The sequence below is a fragment of the Erinaceus europaeus genome, chromosome 5, assembly GCF_950295315.1.
Source record: "Erinaceus europaeus chromosome 5, mEriEur2.1, whole genome shotgun sequence".
NCBI lineage: Eukaryota > Metazoa > Chordata > Mammalia > Eulipotyphla > Erinaceidae > Erinaceus > Erinaceus europaeus.
In genome coordinates, this window is record NC_080166.1 from 131,877,768 (window position 1) to 131,892,028 (window position 14,261).

The 14,261-nt window shown below is 44.0% G+C and overlaps 1 protein-coding gene across 7 annotated transcripts; it reads right to left on the minus strand.

The window, feature by feature from the left end:
- Positions 1–4,829: 4,829 nt before the first annotated feature.
- On the minus strand, positions 4,830–13,383 carry TEX30 (testis expressed 30). 7 transcript variants are annotated; one of them, XM_007539855.3, is made up of 6 exons: positions 13,266–13,383; positions 10,411–10,484; positions 9,421–9,651; positions 7,962–8,013; positions 6,433–6,638; positions 4,830–5,273 (listed from the first exon to the last, which is right to left on the minus strand). In XM_007539855.3, the coding sequence occupies exons 2-6, from the start codon at positions 10,423–10,425 to the stop codon at positions 5,097–5,099; spliced, it is 681 nt and encodes a 226-aa protein (XP_007539917.1). In that variant the 5' UTR covers positions 10,426–10,484; positions 13,266–13,383; the 3' UTR covers positions 4,830–5,096. The 7 variants fall into 7 exon arrangements, with proteins under 7 accessions (XP_007539917.1, XP_060047821.1, XP_060047819.1 ...); XM_060191838.1 differs by lacking the exon at positions 13,266–13,383 and adding an exon at positions 12,919–12,942; XM_060191836.1 differs by lacking the exon at positions 13,266–13,383 and adding an exon at positions 12,892–12,916.
- Between the last annotated feature and the right edge of the window lie 878 nt (positions 13,384–14,261).

Here is a 14,261-nt window from a genome sequence, read left to right on the forward strand (position 1 = left end):
AGGTTGAGCCTGATGTAAAGTTTCGAGACCTCCACAGGCTGATTGTCAAAGGGAAGTCTTGAAATGTTCTCCTGATGAATTTCCTTTCCACCCTATTTCTGGTAGGTCGAAACAGAAGCTAGCTACTTGTGACTTTTCCTGATGCAGAATTCAGGTAGAAGAGAATTAACATAGATCCAAGTATGTAGCTCACTTTCCCTCAAAGTCTAATTCACAGAGCTATAAACTAAACGAGCAAAGACACACAGCCATCTGGTCTATTAATGCAAAATGTCAAGTGACTCAAAGGGGGCTGGGGGAAAGGTGTTATTTTTTTAAAATCTTCTTATATATATTATTAGTGATTTAATATTGATTTACAAAATTTTGAGATAAAAGGGATATATTTCTGCCACATTCTTACCACCAGAGTTCTGTATGCTCTCCATTGGAAACTACAGTAGTTCTCCCAAGGTCACCAATGAGTTGACTTTACTTCTTTTTTTTATTAAATATTTTTTAATATTTATTTATTTATTCCTTTTTGTTGCCCTTGTTTTTGTTTTTTTTTTGTTGTTGTGGCTATTGTTGTTGTTGTTATCGATGTTGTCCGTTGTTGGATAGGACAGAGAAAAATGGAGAGAGGAGGGAAAGACAGAGATGGGGAGAGAAAGACAGACACCTGCAGACCTGCTTCACCGCCTGTGAAGCGCCTCCCCTGAAGATGGGGAGCCCAGGGCTTGAACCAGGATCCTTACGCTGGCCTCTCTGTCTCTCTCCATCACAAACACACACACATACACACACACACTTGGCCATTTTCTCTATGGTCCTGCCTTCACTTCCTTCCTTTCTCTTTTTTTTTTTTTTTTTTTTTTTTAAGATTTTATTGATTTATTAATGAGAAAGATAGGAGGAGAAAGAAAGAACCAGACATCACTCTGGCACATGTATTGCCAGGGACTGAACTCAGAACCTCATGCTTGAGAGTCCATATAAGTACCGCGCGTTAACAGATTGCACCACTGGAGCTCCATGCTTGAGAGTCCAAAGCCTTATCACTGCGCCACCTCCTGGACCACCTTCGCTTCCTTTTAAGTTACACTTACACCAATTATTACTTCCGGGACTCTTTCCCTTTTTGCTCTTCTCTCTCAGGTAAGAGAAACAGGGCCTGGCTTCCTCTGGTGTCTTCCAGATTCACTTCCTCCCAGTGATGGTACAAAAACAAGCTCCCTGGTGACAAGTACTTCCGGTCCTGATGGAACTGGGATTCAGAGACCTCTGGTCTTTTTCTTTTTCTTTTTTTAGTTTTTATTTATTTATTTATTCCCTTTTGTTGCCCTTGTTGTTTTATTGTTATAGTTATTGATGTCGTTGTTGTTGGATAGGACAGAGAGAAATGGAGAGAGGAGGGGAAGACAGAGACAGGGAGAGAAAGACAGACACCTGCAGACCTGCTTCACCGCCTGTGAAGTGACTCCCCTGCAGGTGAGGAGCTGGGGGCTCAAACCAGGATCCTTACACTGGTCCTTGTGCTTTGCACCATATGCACTTAATCTGCTGTGCTACCGCCCGACTCCTGCCCTTTGGTCTTCTTACTCTATCCTTTATCCCTCTGGGAGTATGGACCAATTTTTTTTTTATCTTTTACTAGCGGCTTAGCATTGATTTACAAAATTATAAGATAATGGGGATATAATTCTGCACTGTTCCCACCACCAGAGTTCTGTATCCCCATTCCCTCCACTGGAAGCTACAGTAGTTCTCCCAGCATTGCAGATATGGGTTGGCTATTATTTCCATAACTATCTGTATTTATATATATTTGCTTTTCTAAAGTCTGCCATTTCTTCCTCTCCAAGTCACAGCTACACCTATTACTACTTCCAAATGTCCTTCTGCTTTTCTCTTCTCTCTAGGTCTTGATGGAGTTGGGGTTTAAAGGCCTCTGGTCATCTTCCCCTAACATTTCTCCCCTGCTGGGAGTATGGACCACAATTCTTTTTGGGTGCAGAAGGTGGTTGTTCTGGTTTCTGTAGTCGCTTCTGCACTGGACATGGGTACTGACAAGTCAATCTATACCCCAGGCTGCCGCCATCTTTCCCTAGTGGAGTAGTGCTCTGATGAGGTGTGGTTCCAGAACACACTGATGAGATAATCTACCCAGGAAGTTAGGGTGGAACCATCTGCAATTTAGTGGCTGATGGCAGTAAAATATAAAGCAGGACAAAATGATTAATAAACAGGAACCCAGAGGTAGGAATAGAGAAGAGAATAGGACATTTATTTATTATTTTATCTTATTCATAAAAAGGAAACACAAAACCATAGGATAAGAGGGGTACAACTCCACACAATTCCTACCACCAGAACTCCGTATCCCATCTCCTCCCGATAGCTTTCCTATTCTTTATCCCTCTTGGAACATGGACCCAGGGTCATTATGGGATGCAGGTGGAAGGTCTGACTTCTGTCATTGCTTCCCCACTGAACATGGACATTGGCATGTCGACCCATACTCCCAGTCTCTCTCTTTTTCCCTAGTGGTGCTGCTTTATAGGGAAAACAAGTTCCAGGAGTGGGCCACAAGAGAGCTCATAATGATGTTTCTCATGGAAGTGACCAGTGATGGTGTTGAGAGGGATTAGAGGTCTAGGCCAGTCATACTGGTGTGGGAATCCCAGATTCCCAACCTAGGGCCCCAGATGATGGGGTGATATGGTATTGACCAAAAAGACCAAGTGATCCAGTTTCTTGCCCTTATCTAGCTTTTGAAGCCCTTTATCTGAGGAGCTGAGACTTTCTCCCAGTGTTTAAAATGTTGAGTATCATCTGTTGTATCCAAACCTGTATTAGGTTATAGGGTCTGTTTCTTTGGTCCTTTCTACTAGATTGCCAAGCCTATTAGGTCTGAGTCTAATAGGTTAGAGAATTTATGATGCCTTTTTTTTAGGCCCTTCTATTAGGATCCCTGGCTTACTAGGTTGAAGTCTAATCGCAAAGGGCTGTTAAGCACTTTTCAGTTGAGTTACTTAATTGCCCCTTGCTTATGGATACATGCAGACCTGTACCCAGTCCTAGACGAAGATTCTTCATGAGGTGCAGAAGGTGGGAGTTCTGGCATCTGTAATTGCTTGGCATGTTGATCCATACCCCCCCCGGCGAAAGGCATTATCCCTTACATCACTGCTATTTGTTCAAGTCTCTCTCCTGTCACTTACATTTGTTTAAACGTGTGCATGAAAGGTCTATCGGGTTCTGGCTTTCCTTGACTGTTGGGGATGATGATATAAATGACCGTCAGGGTTTACAGTCTTTTCGTCCACTCAGCCACAGCCTATAGGTATCTATGGTCCTAATTTAGGTTTAACTGTGCTTGTGGATGGGGGGAAAGGATTGTCTTTGCAAACTGTAACTCTCTAGAATGCATGGTAGGCATCTATCAGTTCTACAAGAAAGTTCAACAATTCCTCTGGATTTCCTAGAGAAAGGCCCATTCTCCTAAGTGAACCACCACTGCCTCCCTTAGCCCTTTCTCTACATGGTGATCTTCTTCTTCTTCTTTTTTTTTTTAAATCTTCCTTTCAATATTTATTTATTTCCTTTTGTTTTATTGTAGTTATTATTGTTGTTGTTGACATCATCGTTGTTGGATAGGACAGAGAGAAATGGAGAGAGGAGGGGAAGACAGAGGGGGAGGGAAAGACAGACACCTGCAGACCTACTTCACTGCCTGTGAAGTGACTCCCCTGCAGCTGGGGAACTGGGGGCTTGAACCAGGATCCTTAACGCTGGTCCTTGAGCTTTGCACCACCTGCACTTAAGCTGCACTACCGTCCGACTCCCTGTTTTAACATTTTACTCTATAGTTGCCCAGCTCTTTCAGAGCTTTGGGGCACTGAGTCACTCATCAGGATACCACCAAATAGCTTCTATAAGAACTGAAAAGGGGTAGGGGGTGGGTAAGATAGCTTAATGGTTATGCAAAGAAACTCTCATGCCTGAGACTCCAAAGTCCCAGGCTCAATCCCCTGCACCACCATAAACCAAAGCAGAGCAATGCTCTGGTTTAAAAAAAAAAAAAAAAAAGAACTGAAACGGAAGCTGTGACCCCCTCCCGAGGATTCTCCATCTGTACCTTTACTTACGCACTTGCCTATGAGTAAAAGCAGTTACCTAATTTTCAGCAAAGATGCTTCTGTCCTTTGAAACTTCTTCCTCTATCTAGCTCAGACATCCCTCTAAAAGCATGAACAGGGCTGTGGAAGACAACATCAAGGCCATGAAAAAGCCTTTCATTCCTGAGGCTCTGAGATGCCGGGTTCAATCCCCAGCACCACCATAAGCCAGAACTGAAGAGTGTTCTGGTATATCTATCTATCATCTAATCAAGAAGAAAATGGAGGCAAACAGAGCATGAACTATGGCCTGGGAGGTGGCACAGCAGGTAAACTGCTGAAACCTTGGGTGTTATCTCAACATCCAAAGGTAAAAACCATTCGATTCTGTCTAAAATGTAGATACATAGTCTACCTACATGCTGACTTGCCCCACCCTATTTCCGCTCCAAATATTTACTCATCTCTGCAAACCTTACAGGTTTTGTCGACAACAGGCCATGAGCAGACATGTCTTGGAACAGTTATTTCATTCTAAAAACAACAGGAGAAACTATTTCTCCCCTCATATCCCTTAACTGAGATTTACTAAAAGATTAAATAACTACATGTATACAGTCAGTGAAAATAACTTACCATAGTACAGTAGGCTATTTTTCTTTCTAAAAATGACACTATTTTGCAAATTACTTTAGTTGCACAGTAATAAGACAAAAAGCACAGCTGTAACAAAATTCAAATGCTTAATATATTTTCAAAACATACGTATAGTAATGAAAATTACAGACCACCTTTAATACTTGTACATATGTATATAACAGTGTTTGTAAAGCACTCTGTAGAGAACATTAATTTCCACAGTGAAAACATTTAAAAATGGAGAAACGTTAAGAATATTAACTTAATCTGAAAATGTCTCTGAATGCTGAGAGGAACGCTGTTCTTTATCAAGGTAACTGTATCTGTATTCAAAATAATATAGCTTTGAACTCATAGTCATTCTTGCTTGTTCATTTCAGTGATTTTCTGAATCCAGAACAAAATCTGTGTGTTTATTTCCCTGAAAACATCATTTGTCGATCGTCCTTTCACTGTCATAGAGTGATTTGCCTTCTCAATCCAGCAGATCTCATTGGGAGCCTGCATTTTCTGTGCCACTTTCTCCAGCAAGTTCTACAAACGAGAAAAAGAGGATACTGAACTAGCTGAACTAGCATGTCGTTTCTCCCACCTTGCTTCTACCGCTACTCACCCAACCACCCACCCACTCTGCATACAACTCTGGAGCAAGGAAGTCTCCAGAAGAGCCCAGAAGTCCATGCCTGTCAGATACAGTGACACTTAGAATTAATGAGCATTCACTAGTGATGATAACAAGTTATGTAACCGTAGAGCAAAACGATTCTAAAAAATACCTTGCCCTAGGGAAACCGTGGACTGGGAAATGCACTGATATTTAATATGTGCAACTTACTGTGATTTTCACTTTCCTGACAAATTAAATCTGCTTGAAGGCTGAAATGACAAGTCAAATGTAGTCTCAAGCTTCATAGGTCTATTCTACAGTTTCCAAAGAAGAGATAAGCCATTGACCCAATTCATATATTTATTTATTTATTCCCTTTTGTTGCCCTTGTTGTTTTATTGTTGTAGTTATTATTGTTGTAGTTACTATTGTTGTTGTTATTGATGTAACTGTTGCTGGATAGGACAGAGAGAAATGGAGAGAGGAGGGGAAGACAGAGAGGGGGAAAGAAAGATAGACACCTGCAGATCTGCTTCACCACCTGTGAAGCAACTCCCCTGCAGGTGGGGACTCGGGGGCTTGAACTGGGATCCTTATGGCAGTCCTTGCATGCTGCACCACATGCGCTTAACCCGTTGCGCTACCGCCCGAACTCCCTATATATATTTTTATTTATTCCCTTTCATTGCCCTTGTTTTTATTGTTGTGGTTATTATTGTTGTTGTTATTGCTATTGTTGGATAGGACAGAGAGAAATCAAGAGATGAGGAAGACAGAGGGGGAGAGAAAGACAGACACCTGCAGACCTGCTTCACCACCTGTGAAGTGGCCTCCCTGTGGGGAGCCGGGGCTTGAACCAGGATCTTTACAACGGTCCTTGCGCTTTGTGACACATGTGCTTAACCCACTGCACTACCACCTGACTCCCTGACCCAACTCTTTTTATGAGATGTATTTTCATCAGTATGCTTGTATTTTTCAGGTTCTCCAAAGCAACAGGATAAGAAAGTAAGCATCAGTGAAATGAGCTGTCGCCAAGGAGACGGATGCTGCAGGCATTTACACAAACACCAAGCTGTGACTCACCTTCTCACACATTTCATCTGCGGAACCCGACACAAAGAGCACGGGGCCTTTTAGATGAAGGAGATCTTCATCTCTAAGTTTCTGCTGCTGCTTTGGGCGGTGCAGTGGGTAAGAGATGCAAATCAGACCTCGGACAAAGTCACCGGCATCCTCTCGCTCCCCATGGCACATGACAGAAGCAGCTGCCCTGGAGCCCATGGAACGACCTAGAATCGGTTACGGTGAACTTCAATCTGAGACGCAGACACACACTCGGTAAAGGAAGGGCACAGAGCTAACAGAGACTGAACCCCAAAAGGCAACACGTTTCAGTACCCGTAGGGGATAACTTTAGTGATGAGAAAAAACTAAAAACAAGTACCTGGTTAAGTTAGGGAGGAAAAGAAACAGACATATGGGAGTGCAGCGAGTTAATCGCAGGTGGCGCAAAGTGCAAGGACTGCCATAAGGGTCCCAGTTTCAGCCCCTGGCTCCCCGACTCCTGCAGGAGAGTCACTTCAAAAGCGGTGAAGCAGGTCTGCAGATGTCTGTCTCTCTTCTCCCCTCTCTGTCTTCCCCTCCCCTCCCCATTTCTCTCTGTTCTAACAAAGACGACATCAATAACAACAACAACAAGAAATAGCGGGGATCCAGGTGGTGGTGCAGTGGCTTAAGTGCGTGTGGCATGAAGTGCAATGACCGGCTTAAGGATCCTGGTTTGAGCCCCTGGCTCCCCACCTGCAGGGAAGTCGATTCCCAGGCAGTGAAGCAGGTCTGCAGGTATCTATGTTTCTCTCCCCCTCTGTCTTCCCCTCCTCTTTTGATTTCTCAACATAAATAACAACAAGAATAACAACAACATGGGGGTTGTATTGTTAAATGGGAAACTGGGGAATGTTATGCATGTACAAACTATTGTATTTACTGTTGAATGTAAAACATTAATTCCCCAATAAAGAAATAAATTTAAAAAAAAAAAGAATAACAACAACAATGACAATAAACAACAAGGGCAACGAAATGGAAAAAAATTAAAAAACAATACTTGTGAAGGAATCTAGTGAAAGAGAGTGACTAATGGGTGGATGGATATATATATATATATATATATATATATATATATATATTCCTCTGGGTACGTGTATGTAGTATTTATATTTGCTTTAAATATATAAAGTACTTTAACATAAGTAAGTAAGGAAGGAAAGGACTTACTAAAACTTACTAAAAATAAAATTCTTAAATCAGCCTATTACAATAATTTGAATTCCTGACTACCTTATTCCTATTAGTAAGTACTTTTAAAAGCAAATACAAAGGACCAGGTGGTAATGCACCTGGTTAAGTGTACACATTACAATGTGCGAGGACCCAGGTTCAAGCCCTCGGTCCCCATGTACAGGAGGGAAGCTTCACAAGTGGTGAAGCAGGGCTGCAGATGTTACCTCCTCCTCTTTCCTTCTCTCTCTCTCCTCCTTCCCTCTAAATTTCTGTTTCTATCCAAAGCAAATAAATAATACACACACACACACACATACACTGCAACTTACCTCCAAGGAAAACACCTGCAAGTCTGTATTCTTCTGAAGTTTTTAGAAAACTCTAAAAAAAAATTAAAAGACGAGTCAGCCAGAGAATAATCAACACCTTCTTTAAAAATATTCTACCAGAAAACCCATCTATTAATTTCTCACCATTACTAAAATGTTAAGAATCTTTGCAAAGACAAGCACAAAATCTTAAGGAATTCTCTGGAAACACCTCCATCATCAAATTGTATGTTGGGTAATACTGGCAAATATGTAAGAAAAAAAAATATATATCACTTAACCTGCCTAAAAACTTTAACTACTGTAAAAAAAAATCTTAATTAGGTAAAAAGTCAGTAAAAACTTCCAGTTAGTACAGAGTTTGATAACAAAATTCATTTTAAAGTTCTGAAAAGCTTAGTAAGCTTGAAATAATGCAAGCTTCAAATTTGTTTTACACCGTTTCTAAATAACATACAGAAAACAGTACTATATCTGTATACTTATATTGTACATAAAAAATTCAGAAGCGTATTCTCAAGTTATAGAAGCCTAGTAAGGGGGGCCAGGCGGTGGTGCACCTGGTTAAGCACACATATTACAGTGTGCAAGGAGCCGGGTTCAAGCCCCCGGTCCCCACCTGCAGGGGAAAAGCTTCACGAGTGGTGAAGCAGGGCTGCAGGTGTCTTTCTGTCTCTCTCTCCCTCTCTGTCTCCCCCATCTGCTCTCAGTTTCTCTCTGTCACTATCCAGTAAATAAATAAAATAAAATAAAAGAATAAGAAAAAGTCTAGTAAGAGAATCACATTAGAGCTTCCTTGACAGTAAATATCATGAAGGATCGCTTATGATGTGAGCACGTGACGTGGGCATTTGTTGCTATGGAAACTGATGACCCAAAAAAACTAACCTCTAAACAGTACTCTTGGGTTTCTCAGGACACTCACCCAAAGACCTTGCAACTCAGGGGAGGGTCTAGTGGATAGGACATGGGACTCTAAAGCACCAGGTCCTGAATGCCACCATGGCATCACGTGCCAGAGTGACGCTCCAGTGTCTGCGACACTGCCACTGACAACTACGTCTTTTGAAAAGGTATTTGTAGGGAGTCGGACTATAGCACAGAGGGTTAAGCGTACTTGGTGCAAAGCACAAGGACCCGCACAAGGATCCTGGTTCGAGTCCCCAGCTCCCCACCTGCAGGGGAGTCGCTTCACAGGCGGTAAAGCAGGTCTGCAGGTGTCTGTCTTTCTCTCCCCTCTCTGTCTTCCCCTCCTCCCTCCATTTCTCTCTGTCCTATCCAATAACGACAACAATAATAACTACAACAGTAAAACAACAAGGGCAACAAAAGGGAATAAATAAAATAAATATTTTTAAAAAAGGTATTTGTAATGAAACCCAATGACTGCTAAGAAAGTTCACTGTGTACCTAGGAATTCTTTAAACAGAATTAAGTGTGTAAAAAGACATTTTCTTACCAAAACGGACTTATACGCCTTAATTCGATGGACAATATTAAGGCCCTTACAGGTAAATCGCAGGCAAAAATACCCATGGGATGCCAGGTGGAATGCCAGTGACATCAGATGAGGAAGGTTCATGTCTCCTGACGCTCCGTGTGTAAGGATTATCCCGTATGGTAAGCTCTTGTTAGGTACAAAACAAACGGCATCTAGTGATTTATTTCCAAAAGGTATTTTTAACTTAACCTTAAATTCAAGAGAATAAAGGAATAAAAAATTACTTCTCTGTCCATTCAGACAACGGAAATCACATCCACTTGGAGACAACGGATTCAGGTTATGGCAAAGCAATGGTAATAATTGCTAATAATTAAAGACATGTTCAGGCAATATTATAAGTGCTTTATAGGGAACTCTTACTTTCTAAGAGTCCTAGGAGGCAAGTGTTATTATTATCTTCATGAAACAGGAGGGGAGTTGGGCGGTAGCGCAGTGGTTTAAGCGCACGCACGTGGTGCAAAGAGCAAGGGCGGGGTAAGGATCCTGGTTGGAGCCCCCGGCTCCCTCCCCACCTGCAGGGGAGTCGCTTCACAGGCGGTGAAGCAGGTCTACGGGTGTTTGTCTTCTTCTCCCCCCTCCTCTCTCAATTTCTCTGTCTTATCCAACGACAGCAACAACAACAATAATGATAAAACAACAAGGGCAACAAAAGGGGGAAAAATGGTCTCCAGGAGCAGTGGATTTGTGGAGGCCCAGCAATAACCCTGGAAGCAAAAAAAAAAAAAAAAAGAAAAAAAAAAAAAAGAAACAGGAGTGAGAACAAAGAAACAGCAGATTTAGTACCATGCCGGAAGTTACATTTGATTTGGGCAGTCTGCTTTCAAATCCTTGCTCTGAACCACTGAAGAAGGTACACTGTGCTTTATAGTATAAGTTGAAAATAAGAGCCACATGACTGCAGAAAAGGAACCCTGGAGATGCAGAGCATACGAAAACATGTATTACCTCTGTATGACTCATTGTCACTGCTGAGTAACAAACTCAAAGTGCATTACGTCTGAGAAGCCGAGGACATCTCCCTGGAAAGAAGATTCTACTGTGAAAGGTGGGCTGGGAGACACAGGAGTGACACAAGAACTGTGACTGAACACATTCAGCAGCTGAAAGTCACACATTCACGACGACTGTCCGAAGAACGGCTATCTTTTAAATGTATTGATTTCATTGTTTTCAAGGTTCCTACGGGTACACAGAATTGATTACAGAGAGGGTGAGGTGTAGGGCGGGCAAATGTTCAAGAGAAAGCACAAGTGGTAGCTTGATATGGAGCCTTGAACAAGAATTTAGCATCAAAGGAGGCTTTTATATACATTTGTATGTGTGTATGTTTTCCTGAAAATTTTTCCTGACCATCTTAATTTCACAACTGCTTTCCATGGAGCCATTTTCTTCCTCATTGTTTGAACGCCTCCTCTCTCCTCCCTGCAATCTCTCTCTACCCCTTCTCAAGTGACTATGCAGAACCTCCCAGGAGAAAGAGAAAGACCTCTGCTTACTTACTTTCAGGCTTAGCTATGTGACATGCTTTGAATAATAGGCCATGCATGCAGGTTTCAGTGAGCCATTCTGGAGTTGAGGTGACATATTTCAAAAAAGTTCTCTTGCATTTGAACTACTGGTCATTTAAAAAATATATAGTATGTGGCACTAAGCGTAAGGACAGCGTAAGGATCTGGGTTCGAGCCCCCGGCTTCCCACCTGCAGTGGAGTCCTTTCATAGACGGTGAAGCAGGTCTGCAGGTGTCTTCCCCATCTCTCTCCATTTGTCTCTGTCCTATCCAACAACGACATCAATAACCACAATAATAAAAAATAACAACAATGATAAAAAAATAAAGATAATGGAAAAAAAAGGGAAAATAGCCTCTAGGAGCAGTGGATTCATGGTGCAGACACCGAGCCCCAGCAATAACCCTGGAGGCCAAAAAATAAAAAGTAAAAAATAAATAAAAATAAAATATATATAGTATGCTCTAGGTATTTTTGCCTTTTCAAAAGGCATTTTCAGAAAGAAGACATGCAGACCAGCTCAGATCATCAAATTAAAGTCTGTGAGTTCAACCTAAGTCCAGCCAAGGAACCACGAAATGCCTCCTAGGAGGAGGAAGAGTATGAAATGTAAATAAGCCACTGAAATTTTGAAGCTGTTATTTACCATTTCTTGATACTAGAATAGATAATGGATTCAGGGTATTAACATTGGGACAGTCATTATTGATCTGCTTTTAGCCATTATCATTTATTCAAATTTTCAATGGATTTAATTAAATCCATTTTAACTAAATGCCATTTTACAAGACTGTTGTCCTGGCTTTAACCCCCCCCTTCTCTGGCCTGCAACGTTAGCAGGATGTCAGATGATAGGACAGCATCGGACCCATGAACTCAAACCTACTGTGTCAACCTACAAGGTCCTACTCAGTCCTCAACAAACTTGAGTCTGCCTGCTTTGGGGAAAAACTCTTAGTTCCTCCTAGACTAGTCCATTCTTTGTGATTGAGGCAGACGGAAGCCCATGTAAGAAATCCTGATGGAAGTATGTAGCATAATGGTTATGCAAACAGACTCTTACACCTGAGGCTCCAAAGTCCCAGGTTCAATCCCCTGCACCACCATAAGCCAGAACTGATCAGTGCTCTGGAAAAAAAGACTTTTTTAAAAAAAAAAAATCATTTATCTTTTGTGGTCAGGGAGGTGGCTCAGTGGATTTAAAGCATTGGACTCTCAAGCATGAGGTTTTGAGTTCAAATCCCGGCAGCACATTGTACCAGAGTGATGTCTGGCTCTCTCTCTCCTCCTTTCTTTCTCATAAATAAATAAATATATTTTAAAGAGAAAGAAAAAAATCTTGCAGCCCTGGGCAGCCGGTCTGGGGATCCGGAGATGAGCACCCCGGGTTTTGAGCTCATCACACACAGTCCCCAGAGGGAAGTGGTCACCACAGACGGGCTCTGTGAGCAATGGTGGGGGGGGGACAGGCAAGATCCTGGGAAGTGGGCTGAGGGCTTGCTTGCTCAGGGGTCCAGGGGAATGGGGTTTCTTCCTCCCAGGGGTTCCGGGTGGGGCGTCTGAGTCCCTGGGGGTGAGAGGGGTTCAACCCCTGAAGGAGTTGGATGGGGAGGGGGTGTGGTTGGAGTTGTGAAGTCGGGGGCTTGGGGTTTCACATCCTAAGGGGTTCTGGTCTGGGGGTCTGTGTCCTGGGGAGCTATGGGGTTTACCTCTTGGGGATCCAGGCTGGGGGGTTCACCTCCTGCAGTCCAGGTTGGGGGGTTCACCTCCTGGGGGTCCGGGTTCACCTCCTGCAGTCCAGGTTGGGGGGTTCACCTCCTGGGGTCCAAGTTTGGGGGGTTCACCTCCTGGGGGTCCAATTTTTGGGGGGTTCACCTCCTGGGGGTTCCCGGTTGGGGGGTCCAGGTTGGGTTTCACCTCTTTGGGGTCAGGTTAGGGGTTCACCTCCTGGGGGTCCAGGCTGGAGGTGTTCATCTTTGGGGTCAGGTTGGGGGGTTCACCTCTTATGGGTCCAGGTTGGAGGGTTCACCTTTGGAGGTTCAGGTTGGGGGATTCACCTCCTGGGGGTTCAGGTTGGGGGATTCACCTCCTGGGGGTTCCCGGTTGGGGGGGTTCACCTCCAAGAATCCAGCTCGGGGGTTCTCTTGGGGGTCCAGGACAGGGGTTTCACGTCCTAGAGGGCCCAGGTTGGGGGGCCCTGTTATGGGCATCCGCGATGTATGGGTGGTCTGGCTTGGGGGGTCCGCATCGTGGGGACTGTTCCAGGATGGGGACCCACTTGGGGTTGTCACCTCTTCCTGGGGTGCCAGCTGCTGCCCCTTGCTCCCTGCCCGCCGTCTCCGACCCCGAGGGCCGCCGCCCGGGAGGCTCCTCCCGCCGGCGCCGCACTCACCACTCGAAGAACCCGCCTCTCCGCTCGCTGTCACGTCCGCTACTGCGCATGCGTGCAGGCCCCGCTCCCAGCGTGGGGATGGCCACGCCCCTAGTGCCCAGACCCCGCCCCTAGCTCGTAGGCCCCGCCTTCAGCGCGCGGTCTTGCTGAGCCTCCAGGAGCCGGAGGTTTCCCGCGCGCTGTTCCGGGTGGTAGGAGCTCCCGCCACGTGGGTGGGGCCGCCGCTCTGCAAGTCACTCGCTTCCCCGCTTCCCGGCTTCCCGCAGGCGCTGCAGGGCCCGTGCAAACTGCGGCGGCCCTGCGAAGGGGCTCGCTGCACCCCCTCCAGGCTTCTTGGGCCAAATGCCACTTACTTTGTGCTTTCTATACAGTTCTGGATGATTTTTTATTTAAGTTTTATTTTATGGGGCCAGGTGGTGGCATACCTGGTTGAGCGCACATGTTATAATGCGCAAAGCCCAAAAGACCAGGGTTCAAGCCCCTTAGTCTCCACCTGCAGGGGAAAAGTTTTGCAAGTGGTGAAGCAGTGTTACACGTGTTTCTGTCTCTCTCCCACTCCATCACCCCCTTCCCTCTCGATTTCGGGCTGTTCTATCCAATAAGTAAAGTTTCTTTTTTTAAAAAAAAAATCTTGAACAAAATTATTTTAATGAAAGAAATACAGAGAAAGGGAGACGGGAGCACTGATCAGTTCTAAATTACAGTGCTGCTAAGGACTGAATCTGGGAACTCAGTCTCAGCCATGAAACCTTTGCAAACCCATTATTTTTATTATTATTAATGGTTTCATAATGATTAACAAGATTGTAAGATAACAGGGGCACAATTGCATACACTTCTCACCCTCTAGAACTCTGGATGATTAAAAAAAAAAAATCCCCACTCAACATTTGCA

Coding starts and splice junctions, on each gene's coding strand:
- TEX30 (XM_007539855.3), bottom strand. Junction 6,639..7,961: donor TGCAGGTGTTTTCCTTGGAG/GTAAGTTGCAGT, acceptor AACCGATTCTAG/GTCGTTCCATGGGCTCCAGG. Junction 5,274..6,432: donor CAGATGAAATGTGTGAGAAG/GTGAGTCACAGC, acceptor TCTCGTTTGTAG/AACTTGCTGGAGAAAGTGGC.